This window comes from Triticum dicoccoides, chromosome 7A, assembly GCF_002162155.2.
Source record: "Triticum dicoccoides isolate Atlit2015 ecotype Zavitan chromosome 7A, WEW_v2.0, whole genome shotgun sequence".
Lineage (NCBI taxonomy): Eukaryota > Viridiplantae > Streptophyta > Magnoliopsida > Poales > Poaceae > Triticum > Triticum dicoccoides.
In genome coordinates, this window is record NC_041392.1 from 411963245 (window position 1) to 411985374 (window position 22130).

General features: G+C 44.2%; 1 protein-coding gene across 1 annotated transcript in view; it reads right to left on the reverse strand.

The window, feature by feature from the left end:
• Window positions 1-20993, reverse strand: part of LOC119333523 — a 24528-nt gene extending 3535 nt beyond the window's left edge. Inside the window, exon 1 of the mRNA XM_037606392.1 lies at window positions 20671-20993. Within this exon, the coding sequence (XP_037462289.1) occupies window positions 20671-20993 (323 nt within the window). The remainder of the gene's footprint in view (window positions 1-20670) is intronic.
• Window positions 20994-22130: the final 1137 nt, after the last annotated feature.

The window sequence follows — 22130 nt, forward strand, 5'->3', positions numbered from 1 at the left end:
GGGTGAGTTTGGGAGCAAATGGAGACGAGTTCTTTTGCCCTGACCTGGCCAAATGGGCCGGCATAGCTCGGGCTGACCCATTAACGTACCTGGTACGGCACAGCCCATAGTAGCCCGTTTATGAATGGGTCGTGTCGTGGCGGCACGCGTGGTGCCCTTCTACGGGAGCTCCTTAACGGGTCTCCCTATTTGCCCCGGCAAATACATGCCCCATCGCACAAGGGACGATGCCACGGGCAATTCCTAAACGGCGTCCGCTGCGCCCGTTATAGGCTTAGCGGTACAGGGCGCACACCCCCTTGTCCGCGCTGGGCCGGCCCACGTTCAATTTTTTTTTTCTGTTTTAAAGAAACAAAAAAAACAACACATGTACATGTCGTGGCTCGAACAAAGGATCACCAGGTTAAACGGTCGCTACCGTAACCAACCAACTACCAGCCTTTTACATGTCTAGTTATAGCTTTTTACTTCTTTTGTTCTCTTTTCTTGCTGGAACGGTTTTGTTCCTTTTTTCATTTTTATTCATTTCCATTTTACTTTTTTATTGCTAAACTTTTTTTATAATACATGATTTTGCGTTTCGAATTCGTGAACCTTTTTTGAAATTTGATGAACTTTTTTTCAAATCCAATGAACTTTTTTCAAATGTGATGAACTTTTTCAATTTTGATGAATCTTTTTCGAATGCGGTGATTTTTTTTTCAAATCCGATGAACTTTTTTCAAATGTGATGAACTTTTTTTCAAATTCGATGAACTTTTTTCTAATTTTATGAACTTTTTTTCGAATGCGATGAACTTTTTTTCAAATCTGATGAACTTTTTTCAAATATGGTGAACTTTTTTCAAATTCGATGAACTTTTTTCAAATGCGATGAACTTATTTCAAATTCAATGAACTTTTTTCAAATGCGGTGAACTTTTTTTCAAATCCGATGAACTTTTTTCAAATCCGATGAACTTTTTTCAAATCCGATGAACTTTTCCAAATTCGACGAACTGTTTTTTAAATTTGTGAACCTTTTGAAATTCATGTCCTTTTTATAATGCGCTACTTTTTTCGATTTTTTGCGTGTTTTTTCTGTTTTTTAAAAGTCAATGTTTGACCAGTCAACTGGTCAACCACGACCAATTGCCGCGTTCGACCGAACGAGAAAACACGATCGATGGAACCAGTCAACGATATTTGTCTAGTTGTTGGGCCGGCCCACGAGCTCAGGCGCATGTGCGCCAGGATGCAGAACCGGCGCTTAAAGCGCCCGTTAGGCGCTCCCGATGCCACGTTCTGTGACAAATACATGCCCCGTCGCATAAGGGACACCGATAGGGCCGGCCCATTCAGTGCACTGCGAATATGAGTGTGAAAAATTGCAAAAATCGTAGCGTGCGGTGGCTTGGAATTGAAAACGGGTCCGCAAGCTTGCGCGAGCTAGGTGCCAGCCACTGCGATAGAACGGACCTACGGACAGAAATACAGCGAAAACCTCTAAGAAACTAAGTACAGTTTCGGACTTAACACTGTTTGACAAAATCCCGATTTTTTCCAAATTTTGAGTAATTTTTTGAACGTAACATTTTATTTCACAAACACCAACAAATTTTATGAAAACGAACAAATTTTCAATTTTCCAAACATTTTTTGAAAGCATGAACATTTTTTGAATTTGTGAACAATTCTTTAAAGCACGAACATTTTTTGAATCTTGAGAACAAATTTTTGAACGCAGAACAATTTTTTAAAGCACGAACTTTTTTTGAATCTTGAGAACAAATTCTGAAACAGAGGACAATTTTTGAAAAATTCCGAACAAATTTAAAAGCACGAACATTTTTTTAATATGTGAACAAAAAATTGAAATCCATTACATTTCGGAATTTTGAAAGCTTTGCACTTTTTTGTGTAACGAGAACAATTTTTTAATTTTGAGAACAATTTTCCGGAAACTGAACATTTTTTGGAAACATGAACAAAATTTGAATATTTTGATTTTTTAAGAGAAGAAAAGAAAAGGAAAGAAAGCAAACAAACAGAAAAAACAAGAAAAAAAGAAAAGAAAAAAGAAACAAAAATAACTGAAAACAAAAAGAAGAAGAAGAAACAAAAAAGAAAACCAGAAAACCCAGTTCAAGAACCTTCTGGAAGGTTCCCAAAACTGGCCAGGAACCGTCCAAAATGTTCCCAGAACCGGAAAATGATCCCACCTAAAAAAGAGCTAACTGGCCTTGGCTATTTACTATCGAACATGTGCGGTAGGTCGACAACTTGCTACAGAATGCGGTGAATAGGGTTTTCGCTCCTTAACCGCCGGCTAGGAGAACCGGAGAGCTCCTGATCAACGCTCTTGAGCGTCACAATGAAGACCATTCGCTCAAACGGGCCGGCCCATTACCAGGCGACAAGCAAACGTAATAAAAAATGTCATAAAAAATTACAGTGATGGATGGATTCGAACCCATCACCTATGCTAGATAGCCGTGTCTAGTTAAATTACAGCGTTAAACTAAAAGTATTGTACAAAGGCAGATTTATTTTTTAATCATTCCTTTTGAAAATGAATAATGTTTTCTTAAACAAATTTTGAAACTCAAACAAAATTTTGAAACATGGTTTTTTAGAAAAAGAAACATGAACAATTTTTTTGAAAAACCAGACGTTTATTGAACTTATATATATATACGATGAATAATATTTAAATATACATTGAACATTTTCAAAAAAATCACAAATTTGAAAAAGTTCACGGTGATTTTGAAAAAAGTTCACAAATTTTAAAAAATCCATTGATTTTGAAAAAAGTTCACAAAATTGAGAAAAGTTCATCAATTTGAAAAAAATCATCAAATTTGAAAAGTTCATCATTTTAAAAAAAATCATCGATTTGAAGAAAGTTCATGGATTTTCAAAACAATTGTTCATGAATTCAAAAAAAGTTTAGCAAATTTTCAAAAAATCATGAATTCATAGAAAGTTCACGGAATTTTCAAAAATGAATCATGTTTTTTGAAGAAAAAAAATAGAACAAAGGAACAAGAAAAAAGAGAAAGGAAAAGAGAGGAAAAGAATAAAAAGGATGTAACTAATCATATGGGGGTGAGTTGTCTGGTTGGCTACCGTAGCTAACACTGACAAGGAGGTTATGGGTTCGAATCACACCTCGCGTGCAATTTTTGTGGGGTTAAAATGGAAGAAGAAGAAGAAGAAGAAGAAGAAGAAGAAGAAAAGAGTATATGGGCTAGCCCAGAGCTGAGGTGGGTGTGCGCCAAGTTGCGAAATACATTATAACAGATGGTTAAGGCGTCGTGTAGGAATTTGTCACTTCTAGACGAAACATGACACATTAGTTAAACACAATGGACCATAGCATGTTAATTCCTTGTGGGTTGTGTGCTTTTGGGCCAATTAGACTGTTTTGAGGGCTTTTGGGCTTATATATCAAAAATAATCTGAAAAATGTGTCATGTCATGTCGGCACATGGGTCTATCCTCGCGGCCCAAACACGATCCATTTAGCCACATATCGTGCTGGGCCTATGACGTGTCGGGCATGCATGCTAATTGGCCGGCACGCCGGATATGGCCCAGGTGGGCAGTGTGATTACACGTACATTGTTTTGGTTGCATAGAAAAGGTACATTGTTTTGGATCTAAGATCTAAGAAACTAGGAGATACCCCTCACGTTGTTGCGATAATTTATTGATGAAAATTTGGGTTGACTAACATAAGAACTAAAAAATACATTTTCTTGATTACTATGTATAGTTGTAACAATGTTTATTGAATATAAGTAGAATAATTGAATGACAAATATTTTCCCATGTATGGTTGAATATTTGATGGTTTGTTTACCATGCATGATTGCATGTTGAGGTGGGCTTTATCCAATTCATAATTGTATGGTGAAATGTCATGATTGAATGTTGAGATAAATAGGTTAGTGGGGATGACTCTCTTATGTATATAAGGTTACAGTATAACTCTCAGAACTAAAAATTACAACAAAATCTTTTGAAGACATCTTCATGATATCAATTTTTGCAAGCTAAAATGTCAAGATTTTAGTAAAGGGACTGCAGTTGAATTAGAGAAGCTACACTGAATTTAGTTACCAACAAAGGTTTCTAGAAGTCCCTCGTGTCATCCATAAAAAAATCTGAGAAGTCATGAACGATGAACATGCTTGGACTGGAATGATCCCCTAGAGTGTAGGTCGTCGACCCATAAAAACATTACAAGCCGTGAACGATGACTGCTAGATGTTGACAAAGACTCTAAAAGTTTTTAAATCTCATATCCCTTGCCTCCTAATGCCAAGATGACATCTGAAGGTGAGAGGGCCAAAAGTTCCTAGCAGCAGCCACCAGGGTTCTTTGCAATGCGATCAATCTGGAACCCTGCAAATTTAGCTTATTTCTTAAAATAAGCCTGGCCCATTAGTCCCTTAGTTTGGCCCAATCTTGTTGGTCCTATGTTTATCTGACCAGGCCATGTATAAAGGAAAGTGCCTAGGAAGTAGCTTAATAAGCTATTTTAATTTTAAACATCAACTGCTTATCTCTATAGTAAGGATGCATAATTCAGCGCCTAACATCAATAAATAAGCATCAAAGCTTAGGCAAAAATTGACTTTATTTTTCATCTGGTTCTCTAACCACCTTACATTGTAAGGTGACTTAGTGCAATGACAGATTATCCATCCTATCCTAATATCATGCATGAACCAGGAGCAACACAAACCCCCTGTTGGCCTGCAGCAAAACCACCAAATTGTTGTCAACCCCTAAAGACCATATCTCGTCTCAACCTTTTTGTTTCTAGTCAATTAGTGATAAGAACTGATGTTGGTCTGGTCAAGCTACCATTTGGCAGCACATAGACGTGCACGCTCGCGTGCACATGCGAAATGTTTCCAGTGAGTCTATGAAGAAGAGAGGGCTTGACCTATTAGTGGATCTATAAGGATAATTATTCTAATTTTATTAGTTAACTCTGACAGGTTGTTTTCAGAGTGAGTTGCATGGAACATGCACTTTAGGGAAGTCTATACCCGTTTACTCTACTTTGGGGGAAATTTTCAAAGAACCACACCTTTTAGGCTAATCATCAACAAACAACTCAAAACTCCTTATCAGCAAAACTAAGGGCGAATCCAACGCGAATCATCAAAATGGACACACCAAATGTCTGCGGACACATCCAGATGTGTCCAAGAATATGGATAGGGGGCGGCCATCCAACCAGAGTCCACAAATCTCCGTCCCTACTCTAGGCTCCTCCACTTGACATGTATATCTAGATCGATACCAATTTAAGCATATATTTAATAGTTGCAAACACACACACAATCAGAAAAAAGCATCAATTAATCAATAAGTTTTTACATCCAATCAATCCCAAAAGTTTCTAGCCTGACTGTATGTGGCAAAAATTCACTCTCTGACACTCTCCATTTGTCCAAAGTGCTTCAACAAGCCCGCGCGATAGGCTAGGACAATCTTCGCCACCTCGGGATCTGATTCAGGCATCTTCATGAACAACATCTTGGAGTCCTCCAAAGCAACCTTCATCTCTATATTCTTCTCTCTACGAACTTGCTAAACATATCAGATGTTTTTTGTTCCTTCATTTCATGGTGCTTGATAGATGCCTCCTCCTACTTCGTCATGATGTCCTCACTCTCTGTCATCTTAGCCATCGCCCCTTCGCACTTCTCCTTCTCCTCGCCCCACTTCCTTCCCAGGTTTCTAATCACCTTCCTAGCCCGAGCAAGCCCTTCTTGTGTTGGAACCTTTATCTTCATTTGCCTTGGCACCTTGGCGGTCTTGACGATATTGGTAGTAGCGGTGAGCCAATTGCTTTGTAACGCCCGGATAATTAAGCTATAGTAATCCCATGTTTATGGTGCTATGTCATCATTTTCAGTGTTGCTAAATCCCCCTTGACTCCATTCGGTTTAAATTCAAATTTAAATTAAAGTCAAAATTTAAAGTTTTCAAAATGTCAAAACTAAAATGCTCATAATGTTGCAAATATTCCATAACTAATTATGGAGGAGAAACCACATTGTTATAAAATATTTAAATGCACTAAAATAAATAAAATAGGGGTTAAAACAATTATTAAATGCTTTTAAATAATAAACAAATATAAACCTATTTTTATTAAAGTGTCAAATTATTTGTTGCGGTGGCATAATTAATAAGACTAATTTAGGGGCTAGTTCTATATTTTACAAAAACTAAAATAAAATGAAACTAATAACAAAACAAAAACTATAAAAAGAAAAAGTAAAAGAAAAGGAAAAAAGAAAACAAAGGCAAAGGCCAGCCTCGGCCCAACTGGCCGGCCCAGCCGCCCCCTTCTTATCCCCACTCCCTCGTGACCTAACCCACGACCCCCCATGTTCCCCGCTCCCTCTGCCCCCCGATCCAGATCGAGGCAACGGCTCCCTGACCCCATCACCACTGACGCGCTCGTCGTCCCCATCGCCAACGCCGCCAGCCGACGCCCGCCCCACCGCGTCCCCGTCGCCTCCACACCGGCGCCGCCACGCCGACCCCGCAGCTTGATACGTCTCCAACGTATCTATAATTTTTATTGTTTCATGCTATTATATTATCTGTTTGGATGTTTTATATGCATTAATATGCTATTTTGTATTATTTTTGAGACTAACCTATTCACCTAGAGCCCAGTGCTAGTTCCTGTTTTTTCCTTGTTTTTGAGTTTCGCAGAAAAGGAATACCAAACGGAGTCCAAACGAAATAAAACCTTCGTGATGATTTTTCTTGGACCAGAAGACAACCAGGAGACTTGGAGATGAAGTCGGAGGAGCCACGAGGCGGCCACAAGGACGGAGGGAGCCCCTAGGCGGGTAGGGCGCGCCCCACCCTTGTGGGGCCCTCGTGTGTAACGCCCCAAGACCGGAGCTTCAGATGCCTTCCTTTTATCTCGTTGTCGTTGTGTGTTTGAACTGTTTGTTGCCATGATTGGATGAGTGTCATTGTCATATTTTGCTTCTTGCATCATGTTCATCATTTGGTTATATTGCATTGCCATGCTCATTATTGTTATGTTGCATTTGTGCCTCTTGTATTTTTGCATTCTCATAATCATCATGTGCATTGTCATATTCATGCATGTCACATTGTTGGATGCTCCATGTATGATCATGCATCATCACCACCTCCTTCCTTCTTCTTTCTTTCATTTTGGCTAGTGACCTTTTCCCCTCCTCGATAAATGTTCTTTCTTTTCCTGATGCTAGTTCACCATGCCTAAACCCCCTCTGTCAAATTTTAGATCCTTTGGAGTTGTTTCGGTTAGGTTCAAAAATGCCTCAAGTTTGAATCATATTTAAACTTGTTTTATTTTTCTACCTCTAAAAATGTCCAAACCAATTTTATCAAATAGGGCATGAATTCAGGGTCATGAGGACATTTTTATATTTCTCATACACCTCTCCTTTTCCCCTGTGTTTTTCTCTTTATTTTCTCCTTGGAGAAAATTAGGGAAAAGGAAACAACAGCTTTAGGCCAGCCGCATCCCATTTGGGCCTCTCCACCCGCGTCGGCCCACCTAGGCCAACTCCCGCGCCGGCCCACCTAACCCTCCTAACCCTAGCCGCTCAACACCTCCACCTCTCTCGTTCCCATCCGCCGCCACCCAATCCTGCATGCATCGAGCGAGGGAGAGCCCCGCTCGATCCCCTTCTTCCTCGAGGCTCTTCCCCGATCCCCGTCTCTCCCTCGTCTCCCTCTCCCCAACCCCCTTCGCTCAAGCCCCGCGTCCTTGCCGAGGCAAGCGCCAAGTTCCCTTGCAAGCCGCCGCCCGGATCAGGCCGTCCCCGCGTCGTCCCTGCCGTTAAGTTCGTCGCCCACAACGGCGCAGCCGCCTCGTTCCCCTGCTTCACCGGAGTTCCTCGCAGCAAGACCCTTCCTCGAGGAGCGCCGCTGTCCTGCTGCCATGTTCCGCCGCTGCTGGCTGCCGCCCCGTCACCACGCGGTTCTCCTCGCTGCACTTCCCCGAGCTAGAGCCTCATCTCCTCCCTGCGCCCTTCGCCAAGGCCGCCCGTCCATGGCTGTTGCGCAGCCCCGACCTTCACCGCCGCCCGCTGGAGTAGGCCAGTGCCTCCGCTATCGCCACCGGCGACCGCGCCACCCAGACCCTCGTGACCTCAAGTCCCTCGCCGTACGAGCTGCTCCGCTTTGCCGTCCCTGCTCCGACCTGCAAGCTCCGCCGCCGCTCACCCTTGGCACCATGGCCTCTGCCTCCTTTGGATGACCCGTTGCCGCCGTGCATAACTTCTGCCGTGCCCTGTTGTGCGTGCTCTTCGCAGCCTGTCACTGTTGACGTCAAGACCGTGGGTGCCAAGTTCCTCTTCCAAAGTCGTCAAAGTGCACGAAGACCTTGATGTACGACTACACGATGACGCGCCAAGTTCCCCTCCGACCGTGTACAACTGCTCACGCTAAAGATCGCGTGTACCTCTACCGTTGCCAAGTACCTTTCGGATCCGACAAGTACCCCGATGACATGTGTACCACTACGCCCGAAGACCTTGGATGCACCAAGTTCCACTCCGATATGTACCACTATCATCCTCGAAGACTAGTGTAACGCAAGCGTCAAGTTCCTCTACCGATGACTCGAACGACTACGAAACGTGCACCACTACCGTCGACCCGCGAAGACCCCGAGGACGTCAAGTCCCGTGTCGTGACCCCGAACATCTGTAGACTTGAATGACTACTTCCTCTACGAACCTGAACCGCTCCGAGAATGCACCCTTGGAAGGTTTAACCGCCGAGACGATAACCCATGGACGTTTGCTTTCGATGTTTGAGATGCTCGTGTTTGCACCATGTCCGAAATGTCACTTGTTTCCTTGTCGCCGACTCGTGGGAACCCGGCATCCGGGATCACCCCACCATCCTTGCTTGACACGCTCCCGCCACACTTCTTTTTGCACCGGTATCTCCATGAGCAACCGGAACGTTGCCGTGGCACCGTTTTCGTTACCGTCGCCGTGGCACCCTTTCTTTCCACCACGATGAAAAATGCTTCACGACATGTTCTTATCAACATTGTCACAAAACCGCATAAAACTTGCACATGCCATTCGCATCATGATAATAACATTTAAATGTTTAAAATTGTTGTTGCACCAAAATTGCTAAATGCATATGGGGATTTACCGGAATAGTTGTTTGTTATTTCCGGCCTCATTTAAACTTGCCTAAATGTTTAGTTTACTTATGCTCCACCTCTTGCCATGTTAAGAACATTTAATATTGTTGGGTACATAAACGAGAGAGAACTAAATAATTGATGTGGTGTTCCGTCAATATGCATCCCGATGCATATTGAGCTCCACTTAACTTGTAGTGTTGTTTGTGCACTTTGCCATGCCATGCTTCATTAAACCGGACATGCATCATACTTGGTTGTGCATCATGCCATGTTTATGTGATGGTTGTTTACTATGTTGTTTGCTTCTTTCCGTTGTTACTTCTTCGGGTTAGTTCCGATAACGTCACGTTTGTGAGGATCGGTTCGACTACGTCCATTTGTCTTCTTCATGGACTCGTTCTTCTTCCTTGCAGGATTTCGGGCAAGATGATCATACCCTCGAAATCACTTCTATCTTTGCTTGCTAGTTGCTCGTTCTTTTGCTATGTCGCGATACCTACCACTTGCTTTATCGTGCCTCCCATATTCCCATGTCAAGCCTCTAACCCACTTTTCCTAGCAAACCGTTGTTTGGCTATGTTACCGCTTTGCTCAGCCCCTCTTATAGCGTTGTTAGTTGCAGGTGGAGATGAAGTTTGTTCCATGTTGGAACATGGATATTGTTGGGATATCATTATTATATCTTGTTTACTTTAATGCACCTATATACTTGGTAAAGGGTGGAAGGCTCGGCCTTATGCCTGGTGTTTTGTTCCACTCTTGCCGCCCTAGTTTCCGTCATACCGGTGTTATGTTCCTTGATTTTGTGTTCCTTACGCGGTTGGGTGTTATGGGAACCCCTTGACAGTTCGCTTTGAATAAAACTCCTCCAGCAAGGCCCAACCTTGGTTTTACCATTTGCCACCTAAGCCTTTTTCCCTTGGGTTCTGCAGACTCAAGGGTCATCTTTATTTTAATCCCCTGAGCCAGTGCTTCTCTAAGTGTTGGTCTAATCTGAGCGATGTCCGGCGCCCCCTGGCAACCAGGGTCTATGCCAACCCGACGTCTGGCTCATCCGGTGTGCCCTGAGAACGAGATATGTGCAGCTCCTATCGGGATTTGTCGGCACATCCGGGCGGCTTTGCTGGTCTTGTTTTACCATTGTCGAAATGTCTTGTAACCGGGATTCCGAGTCTGATCTGGTCTTCCTAGGAGAAGGAATATCCTTCGTTGACCGTGAGAGCTTATGATCGGCTAAGTTGGGACACTCCTGCAGGGTTTTGAACTTTCGAAAGCTGTGCCCGCGGTTATGGGCAGATGGGAATTTGTTAATATCCGGTTGTAGAAAACCTGACACTTAACTCAATTAAAATGGATCAACCGCGTGTGTAGCCGTGATGGTCTCTTTCCGACGGAGTCTAGGAAGAGAACACAGTCTCGTGTTATTCTTGAATGTAAGTAGTTTTAGGATCACTTCTTGATCACTTTTAGTTCATGACCATTGCATTGCTTCTCTTATCGCTCTCATTTGCGTGAGTTAGCCACCATATATGCTTAGTGCTTGCTGCAGCTCCACCTCACCACCTTTTTCCTACCCATAAGCTTAAATAGTCTTGATCTCGCGGGTGTGAGATTGCTGAGTCCTCGTGACTCACAGATACTTCCAAACAGTTTCAGGTGCCGATGATACCAGTGCAGGTGACGCAACCCAGCTCAAGTGGGAGCTCGATGAAGATCGTGTTCGTTGTGTTGTTTCGTTTCCAGTTGATCAGTAGTGGAGCCCAGTCGGGGCGATCGGGGATCTATTGCATTAGGGGTTGTCTTTCTTTATTTGGTTCCATAGTCGGGCCTTGATTGTATCTGGATGATGTAATGCTATATTTATGTATTGTGTGAAGTGGTGATTGTAAGCCAACTCTTTATCCCTTTCTTATTCAGTACATGGGATGTGTAAAGATTACCCCTCTTGCAACATGCCTACTATGCGGTTATGCCTCTAAGTCATGCTCCGACACGTGGGAGATATATCCGCATCGTGGGTGTTACAAGTTGGTATGAGAGCCTTCCCCGACTTAGGAGCCCCCTGCTTGATCGAATTGCTGTCGTTGTTGAGTCTAGAACAAAATGTTTTGAGTCTTAGGATTATATATATCGGAGAGTAGGATTATTTTTACTTCTCAGTCCCTTCGTCGCTCTGGTGAGGCCTCCTGACGTAGAGTTTTGACTCTTCTCTTCTCAAATTTCATGAAAAAAATTTAGGATCACACGGGTATCTTGGAATCGTTCCGATGGTTTTGTGACGAGAACATTGTTCTTGGTGCCTCCTGACATTTAGGGGTTGTGGCAGTGTCCGGAGGAGTTGAGCTCCGAGGTGTTGTCGTCACAATTTTATCGTTGCAGTTCTGGAATACATGATTTCGCCGACATCGAAAATCTCCTTTATGCAGTTGTTGGTGAGATAACCTCGACGTCACCCAGTACTGGGGCGGGAGTTCGGGAGTATTGCCATAACTCGTATAACGGATGCTTTTCGAAGGTTTAGGTAAATGATTTCCGAAGGTTTCTTGGTTATGTGTTGAAGGATGGATACAGCTGGATGTAGGTTTTGCTAGTTTTGGGTGAGATATTATGCTTCCCCTGTATCCCCAACACATGATTGCATAACCAGAAAGTTTCGGGAGTTTATAAGTGGGAATTCAAGTAGCTCCTAGGATATCTTTCTTACAGATGTATGATATGAAATTGGGGTTTGACGTCTAGTGGTCCGCCTATCCACGGTTGGTTTTACAGTGGTCTCGTTGTGTCTTAAAGAGTCCTTGGCTATGCTGACTCGGGGACGCTTCGTATGTCATGTGCACTGCCTTGTACATGATGGTGCTGTACGATCGAGCCCGTGTGGGCCCCACCACGAAAACTTCGGACGAAATCTCTATCATATGTTTGTTCCGGCTTTTTCTCCAAGCCAATCCTTTGTTTTGTTTTGAGTTGTGGTATTCGAGTTGCTTCAATGTCAAGTGCTGATTCCATACCTTCCCTAAGTGATGTTCTCACATTTCTATGTGAATACTAATCCTTCTTGATAATCGAGATTGTCATGTCAATCCTTTTCAACCGGCGTGTTTCTTTTCAAGTGGATCCGATCATTTTTCAACATCCGCAAGATCAACTCAGTTTTTCATCAATTGTGTTTGTTTCATCTGTCCCAAGTTGCCTTTGTTTTTCCTGCCCTCCCACCCTTTTTCTTCGAGGACTCGGATTTCTTAAATCAAGTATCCATCTTATTGAGGTGAAGTCTCTCCATTCTTTTCCGTCAATATTCTTATCCGGTGATTCTCATGAAGATGCTCTACAAGTTATCATTCTTCGTTCTCTTTTCTTCTCTGATGGATCCAATTCAAGCTTTGTTAATCATATCCTTTTCCTCGTTTCAAATACCTTCTCATGCCGGTGCACCTCATAATCATTCACTTCTCGTTATTCATTTGTTTGGGAGTGCTAAAGATATCTTAGAAGGCTCGTCTTTTCATTCAAGATCCGTTCAAACCTATCTCGAGGTTGTTATCTTATTCAAGCCATTTAACTGAACCGACGCAATCTATCTTTTAAATCACTCAATGGTGTTTCTTTTGAGTGGGCCCTAACCCACAGGTTTTTTTCCCAGGATCTTGCCTGACTCTTCTAATCTTCCCGGAGTTACTCTCAAATCCTTTTCCAAGTTTGACGTAAGAATGAATTATCATCAGTCATATGTATTTCTCCAAGATCTGTCAAATTCTTATCACCGTTGGCTCAACCTTTAAATTCGTCATCCCGGAGTATCTCAAAAATTCATGGTGGTGCTTCTCGTTGTCATTCTTGGATTTTGAAGTCTGAAGAAGATTTTTTTTCTCTCTCATTCTTGCTCCATTCTCTTCAAGATTCATGGTTCTAGCTTTATGCCATTCTCTCATAATTGTTTTCAATTGTGAGAATTATTTTCACCCATCTGGAGCAGTTCAGGAGTCTTTTCAGTCTGATTCTCCGGAGCCGATCACCTTAGAATTATTCATGCCAGCTTTCAACTATTGTTCTCCAAATCTTACCGGTGCGTCATTCAAATATCCTCTAATCAGCTTGTGATCTCTTCTTTCTCTTGTATATAAATTCTCTCAAGTATCTTCGTTCATTTTCCAATTCTTCCTGGTGATGCGTTTGTTTTCTTCGTTCATTCTTTTAATCCTTACGGTGGTTCATGCAAGAGTTCTCTTCCTTGGTCATCATATCAATTTATTTCTTGTTTCAATCCTACCGATGGTTCATCGAAGGCCTCTTAAAGTTGGTGCTATATCTATCTTAATCCTTTCTACGAGAATAAGTAGTATGCCAAATCTGTTGCTTGTCATCAATCTAAAGTGGTGAAGGATACACATAACGCAATTCTTATTATTGCTTCATCCAAGTGATCTATTTTCTTCTCTCCAGAGTTGTTCTTCATGTCACATTCTCGGTTCAAGTGCTTCATACTTTCCCGGAGTTCTTTTCAACTTTCCCTTTCATTTGATTATTCTTTTATTATTAGAGTTCTTCATGGAGGATCAACATGGTGGCTCATCAAGGATTCTTTTCATTTTTCTTTTGTTCTTTAAGATTTCTCTCGAAGTTATGATCCGCTAAGCTATACTCCAAATAAATATGGTGCTCAACACATGTTTTGTTTTGAGGAGTTCAAGCATTCTTTATCTTGCATTTTGAAGTGCAATTATTTCTACCTTATCATTTGAGGTGGTGTTATGTCACTCTTGATAATTTTCCTTCAGGTTTCATGATTCACAAGTTTTCAAAGAGTGACATATTTAAATCCATCATTTTCTCTTTGCTCAAGAGATCTTTTCTACCAATCAATCCTTTTGTTGGTGCTATCTTGGAAAAATTCACCTAAAGCCTTCCATTGGGAATGCTGCTATCATGGTGTTTGTCAATGATCCAAGTTTCTCCTTCTCTTCTCGGTGAAGAAGTTTTTTTCATCTCTTCTTTGTTCCCGATCAATCATTGTTTTTCGTTAGTGGTAGAATTTCACCTCAAGATTTGAGATGTTTTCCATAAGCCCACAACAAGCTTACTCTTTTCGTTGTTGGTTTTCCAAGAACTCCGTTCGACCCTTCTCCTAAAGATGCTTTTTCAAGCTCATTTGAGGTAGAAGATGTTGTTTTCTCCTCCGTTCTTTTGATTCCATTCTTACAGTTGTTCCGCAGGCAGTGTGTTGTTGATTTCATCAAGTATCCTCTCATCTTGTCAAGATCATATTCTATGCCTTCCGTTTCCAACCGGAGTGTTGTCGTAATCGATCTTTATTGTTCCTTGTGCATCTCATTTCAATTGGAGTGCTTGCATGTACTGCTTGCCCATTGTAACCCCTTTTCTCATGTCTTTCAACCTACAGTGTTCTCGTGATGTTCCTTGCTCCTCTTATCTAACGGAGTGTTTTCAACTTTGTTCATCTCCGCTATATTCTTTTCTCAATGTTGCTTAACCTCTCAAGGTTTGTTGGTTTCACTCGTTTGTCAAAGAAGCAACTTAGTTTTACCTCTTCTTTTCCTCTTCCGTTTCCCTCCGGTGCCATCCTAGATCTCGGGACGAGATCCTCTCATAGTGGTGAAGTGTTGTAACGCCCCAAGACCGGAGCTTCAGATGCCTTCCTTTTATCTCGTTGTCGTTGTGTGTTTGAACTATTTGTTGCCATGATCGGATGAGTGTCATTGTCATATTTTGCTTCTTGCATCATGTTCATCATTTGGTTATATTGCATTGCCATGCCCATCGTTGTCATGTTGCATTTGTGCCTCTTGTATTTTTGCATTCTCATAATCATCATGTGCATTGTCATATTCATGAATGTCACATTGTTGGATGCTCCATGTATGATCATGCATCATCACCTGCTCCTTCCTTCTTCTTTCTTTCATTTTGGCAAGTGACCTTTTCCCCTCCTCGATAAATGTTCTTTCTTTTCCTAATGCTAGTTCACCATGCCTAAACCATCTCTATCAAATTTCAGATCCTTTGGAGTTGTTTTGGTTAGGTTCAAAAATGCCTCAAGTTTGAATCATATTTAAACTTGTTTTATTTTTCTACCTCTAAAAATGTCCAAACCAATTTTATCAAATAGGGCATGAATTCAGGGTCATGAGGACATTTTTATATTTCTCATACACCTCTCCTTTTCCCTTGTGCTTTTCTCTTTATTTTCTCCTTGAAGAAAATTAGGGAAAAGGAAACAGCAGCTTTAGGCCAGCCGCAACCCATTTGGGCCTCTCCACCCGCGTCGGCCCACCTAGGCCAACTCCCGCGCCAGCCCACCTAACCCTCCTAACCCTAGCCGCTCAACACCTCCACCCCTCTCGTTCCTATCCGCCGCCACCCAATCCCGCATGCATCGAACGAGGGAGAGCCCGGCTCGATCCCCTTCTTCCTCGAGGCTCTTCCCGGATCCCCGTCTCTCCCTCGTCTCCCTCTCCCAATCCCCTTCGCTCAAGCCCTGCGTCCCTGCCGAGGCAAGCGCCAAGTTCCCTCGCAAGCCGCCGCCTGGATCAGGCCGTACCCGCGTCGTCCCTCCCGTTAAGTTCATCGCTCGCAACGGCGCAAACGCCTCATTCCCCTGCTTCACCGGAGTTCCTCGTAGCAAGACCCTTCCTCGAGGAGCGCCGCTGTCCTGCTGCCATGTTCCGCCGCTGCCGGCTGCCGCCCCGTCACCACGCGGTTCTCCTCGCTGCACCTCCCTGAGATGGAGCCTCCTCTCCTCCCTGCGCCCTTCGCCAAGGCCGCCCGTCCATGGCTGCTGCGCAGCCCCGACCTTCACCGCCGCCCGCTGGAGTAGGCCAGTGCCTCCGCTATCACCACCGGCGACCGCGCCACCCAGACCCTCGTGACCTCAAGTCCCTCGCCGTACAAGCTGCTCCGCTTTGCCGCCCCTACTCCGACCTGCAAGCTCCGCCGCAGCTCACCCTTGGCGCCATGGCCTCTGCCTCCTTTGGATGACCCGTTGCTGCCGTGCACAACTTCTGCCGTGCCCTATTGTGTGTGCTCTTTGTAGCCTGTCACTGTTGACGTCAAGACCGTGGGTGCCAAGTTCCTCTTCCAAAGTCGTCAAAGTGCACGAGGACCTCGATGTACGATTACACGATGACGCGCCAAGTTCCCCTCCGACCGTGTACAACTGCTCACGCTAAAGATCGCGTGTACCTCTACCGTTGCCAAGTACCTTTCGGATCCGACAAGTACCCCGATGACATGTGTACCACTACGCCCGAAGACCTTGGATGCACCAAGTTCCACTCTGATATGTACCACTATCATCCTCGAAGACTAGTGTAACGCAAGCGTCAAGTTCCTCTACCGATGACTCGAACGGCTACGAAACGTGTACCACTACCATCGACCCGTGAAGACCCCGTGGACGTCAAGTCCTGTGTCGTGACCCTGAACATCTACAGACTTGAATGACTACTTCCTCTACGAACCCGAACCGCTCCGAGAATGCACCCTTGGAAGGTTTAACCACCGAGACGATAACCCGTGGATGTTTTCTTGCGATGTTTGAGATGCTCGTGTTTGCACCATGTCCGAAATGTCACTTGTTTCCTTGTCGCCGACTCGTGGGAACCCGACATCCGGGATCACCCCACCATCTTGCTTGACACGCTCCCGCCACATTTCTTTTTGCACTGGTATCTCCATGAGAAACCGGAACATTGCCGTGGCACCGTTTTCGTAACCGTCGCCGTGGCACCCTTTCTTTCCACCACGATGACAAATTCTTCACAACATGCTCTTATCAACATTGTCACAAAACTGCATAAAACTTGCACATGCCATTCGCATCATGATAATAACATTTAAATGTTTAAAATTGTTGTTGCACCAAAATTGCTAAATGCATATGGGGATTTACCGGAATAGTTGTTTGTTATTTCCGGCCTCATTTAAACTTGCCTAAATGTTTAGTTTACTTATGCTCCACCTCTTGCCATGTTAAGAACATTTAATATTGTTGGGTACATAAACGAGAGAGAACTAAATAATTGATGTGGTGTTCCGTCAATATGCATCCCGATGCATATTGAGCTCCACTTAACTTGTAGTGTTGTTTGTGCACTTTGCCATGCCATGCTTCATTAAACCAGACATGCATCATACTTGGTTGTGCATCATGCCATGTTTATGTGATGGTTGTTTACTATGTTGTTTGCTTCTTTCCGTTGTTACTTCTTCGGGTTAGTTCCGATAACGTCACGTTTGTGAGGATCGGTTCGACTACGTCCATTTGTCTTCTTCATGGACTCGTTCTTCTTCCTTGCAGGATTTCGGGCAAGATGATCATACCCTCGAAATCACTTCTATCTTTGCTTGCTAGTTGCTCGTTCTTTTGCTATGTCGCGATACCTACCACTTGCTTTATCGTGCCTCCCATATTCCCATGTCAAGCCTCTAACCCACTTTTCCTAGCAAACCGTTGTTTGGCTATGTTACCGCTTTGCTCAGCCCCTCTTATAGCGTTGTTAGTTGCAGGTGGAGATGAAGTTTGTTCCATGTTGGAACATGGATATTGTTGGGATATCATTATTATATCTTGTTTACTTTAATGCACCTATATACTTGGTAAAGGGTGGAAGGCTCGGCCTTATGCCTGGTGTTTTGTTCCACTCTTGCCGCCCTAGTTTCCGTCATACCGGTGTTATGTTCCTTGATTTTGTGTTCCTTACGCGGTTGGGTGTTATGGGAACCCTTGACAGTTCACTTTGAATAAAACTCCTCCAGCAAGGCCCAACCTTGGTTTTACCATTTGCCACCTAAGACCTTTTCCCTTGGGTTCTGCAGACTCAAGGGTCATCTTTATTTTAACCCCCCGGGCCAGTGCTTCTCTAAGTGTTGGTCCAACCTGAGCGATGTCCGGCGCCCCCTAGGCAACCAGGGTCTATGCCAACCCGACGTCTGGCTCATCTGGTGTGCCCTGAGAACGAGATATGTGCAGCTCCTATCGGGATTTGTTGGCACATCCGGGCGGCTTTGCTGGTCTTGTTTTACCATTGTCGAAATGTCTTGTAACCGGGATTCCGAGTCTGATCGGGTCTTCCTGGGAGAAGGAATATCCTTCATTGACCGTGAGAGCTTGTGATCGGCTAAGTTGGGACACTCCTGTAGGGTTTTGAACTTTCGAAAGCCGTGCCCACGGTTATGGGCAGATGGGAATCTGTTAATATCCGGTTGTAGAAAACCTACCACTTAACTTAATTAAAATGGATCAACCGCGTGTGTAGCCGTGATGGTCTCTTTCCGACGGAGTCCGGGGAGAGGACACGGTCTCGTGTTATGCTTGAATGTAAGTAGTTTCAGGATCACTTCTTGATCACTTCTAGTTCACGACCGTTGCATTGCTTCTCTTCTCGCTCTCATTTGCGTGAGTTAGCCACCATATATGCTTAGTGCTTGCTGCAGCTCCACCTCACCACCTTTTTCCTACCCATAAGCTTAAATAGTCTTGATCTCGCGGGTGTGAGATTGCTGAGTCCTCGTGACTCACAGATACTTCCAAACAATTTCAGGTGCCGATGATACCAGTGCAGGTGACGCAACCTATCTCAAGTGGGAGCTCGATGAAGATCGTGTTCGTTGTGTTGTTTCGTTTCCAGTTGATCAGTAGTGGAGCCCAGTCGGGGCGATCGAGGATCTATTGCATTAGGGGTTGTCTTTCTTTATTTGGTTTCGTAGTCGGACCTTGATTGTATCTGGATGATGTAATGCTATATTTATGTATTGTGTGAAGTGGCGATTGTAAGCCAACTCTTTATCCCTTTCTTATTCAATACATGGGATGTGTAAAGATTACCCCTCTTGCGACATGCCTACTATGCGGTTATGCCTCTAAGTCGTGCTCCGACACGTGGGAGATATAGCCGCATCGTGGGTGTACATCGTGCACCTCATGACCTAATTTCTTCACCTATATATTCTCATATATCCCCAAACCAATAGAGGAATCCACGAAAACATTTTTCCACCGCCGCAACCTTCTGTACATATGAGATCCCATCTAGGGACCTTTTCCGGCACCCTGCCGGAGGGGGATTCGATCACGGAGGGCTTCTACATCAACTCTATTGCCCTTCCGATGAAGCGTGAGTAGTTTACCTCAGACCTACGGGTCCATAGGTAGTAGCTAGATGGCTTCTTCTCTCTATTTGATTCTCAATACCATGTTCTCCTAGATGTTCTTGGAGATCTATTCGATGTAATACTCTTTTGCGGTGTGTTTGCCGAGATCCAATGAATTGTGGATTTATGATCAACTTATCTATGAATATTATTTGAATCTTCTCTAAATTCTTATATGCATGATTTGATATATTTGTAATTCTCTTCGAACTATCGGTTTGGTTTGGCCAACTATATTGGTTTTTCTTGCAATGGGAGAAGTGCTTAGCTTTGGGTTCAATCTTGCGGTGTCCTTTCCCAGTGACAGTAGGGGCAGCAAGGCACGCATTGTATTATTGCCATCGAGGATAAAAACATGGGGTTTTCATCATATTGCTTGAGTTAATTCCTCTACATCATGTAATCTTGCTTAATGCGTTACTCCATTCTTTATGAACTTAATACTCTAGATGTATGTTGGATAGCGGTCGATGTGTGGAGTAATAGTACCAGATGCATAATCATTTCGGTCTACTTGACACGGACGTGATGCCTATATTCATAATCATTGCCTTAGATATCGTCATAACTTTGCGCTTTTCTATCAATTGCTTGGCAATAATTTGTTCACCCAATGTATTATTTGCTATCATGAGAGAAGCCTCTTGTGAAACCTATGGCCCCCGGGTCTATTTTCCATCATATAAGTTTCCGATCTACAATATTAGTTTCCAATCTACTCTTTTTGTAATCTTTTACTTTTCGATATACAAAACAAAAATACAAAAAATATTTATTTATCATTTATCTATCTCTATCAGAACTCACTTTTGCGAGTAACCGTGAAGGGATTGACAACCCCTTTATCGCGTTGGGTGCAAGTTGTTTGATTGTTTGTGCAGGTATTCGGTGACTTGTGCGTTGTCTCCTACTGGATTGATACCTTGGTTCTCAAACTGAGGGAAATACTTATCTCTAATTTGCCGCATCACCCTTTCCTCTCCAAGGGAAAAATCAACACAAGCTCATGAAGTAGCACACCGCAGCGTCGCCACACCCGTCCCCGACCTCCTCCTCGTCGGCTGACCCCGAGCCATGTCGCCCTCTTCCCTCCAATGTTGGTGAGGGCCTCACCCTCTCCCTCTCTCTGTCACGCACGCGCTCCGACGCCCGCTTGCGGTCACCGCTGCCCTACACCATCCTGCTGCGCCTGCGTCGTGCCTTCCTCGCCCTCCTCCACGTCCGCCTGCACCGTGCCCCACACTCGCCATCACCGTTGCAGCCCCATGCTCACCCACGCCGCACTGGCCTCGCGCCATCACCGCCCCACGCACCTTCGCCCACTTCTGCAGCCGTAGCTGTCGCATGTGCCTGCCCCCTCCCGCCTTTGTGCTCCTGCCCGACCGAGCTCACCGCACGCCCCTATGTGCGTCGCCCACATGTGGTCGCGTCCCCGCGACGCCCTGCCCCGCGCCTCGCTGCGCGAGGCCTCGCCGGCTATGCAGCCGCGCTCCCCGCCACGTTCTAGCCTCGCCATTGTCCTCGGCTGTGACCTGCTGCCGCCGCCACCGTCCTCGCAGCCGCCGGTGCCCTCCTGCTCGCCGGCCGCACCCCAGCACGCGTCCGCGCGCTCGACCGCGCCAGCACCCATCGCCATGTGTCACAGCCCTAGAATTGCTTGTACTTAGTTGCTTTAAGGCATCCATGCATCACGTTTAGCTTTCGTTAAACTTGAATTGGGGATTGATCAAACCCTAGCAGCCCTCTGAAATACTAGGACCAACTAAAATATTTTTCAATGAACCCAAAATGCCCTTCAGAAAAGTTCATTATTTTTGCAAATGGGTGAAAACCTCTGCCAAAAATGGTGCACATATTCTAGGACACTCTGGATTTTTGAATTAACTTATAAAGTATTTGAATTTGGGCATTTAAATCCTATAAATATTTTAAATTCTCAAATAATTGTGAAAGTAATTGAGGGCGGTTGGAAATAATTCTAACAGTGCCCACAAATTATTTCAGGATTTTACAAAATGCTTTAGTATTTTTACTAAAGCCAACATAGTAGCAGAAAATGGAAAACATAAACAAAATCGAAAAATTAGAAAAGACAGAGAGGGAGACAGTGCTCACCTGTGCGGCCAAGCACTGTAGCAGGCCCATCCCACAACACCGTGATACGTCTCCAATGTATCTATAATTTTTGATTGCTCCATGCTATATTATCTACTGTTTTGGACAATATTGGGCTTTATTATCCACTTTTATATTTTTTTGGGACTAACCTATTAACCGGAGGCCCAGCCCAGAATTGCTATTTTTTTGCCTATTTCAGTGTTTCGAAGAAAAGAAATATCAAACGGAGTCGAAACGGAATGAAACCAACTGGAGAAGTTATTTTTGGAAGGAAAGCTACCGGAAAAACTTGGAGTGCACGTCAGGAAAGGAACGAGGGAGCCACGAGGCAGGGGGGCGCACCCACCCCCCTAGGGCGTGCCCTCCACCCTCGTGGGCCCCTCGTGGCTCCCCTGACGTACTTTTTTTACCCATATATACCCACGTACCCTAAAACTATCGAGGGGCAGAATAGATCGGGAGTTCCGCCGCCAGAAGCCTTCGTAGCCACCGAAAGCCAATCTAGACCCGTTCCGGCACCCTGCCGGAGGGGGAATCCTTCTTCGGTGGCCATCTTCATCATCCCGGTGCTCTCCATGATGAGGAGGGAGTAGTTCTCCCTCGAGGCTGAGGGTATGTACCAGTAGCTATGTGTTTGATCTCTCTCTCTCTCTCT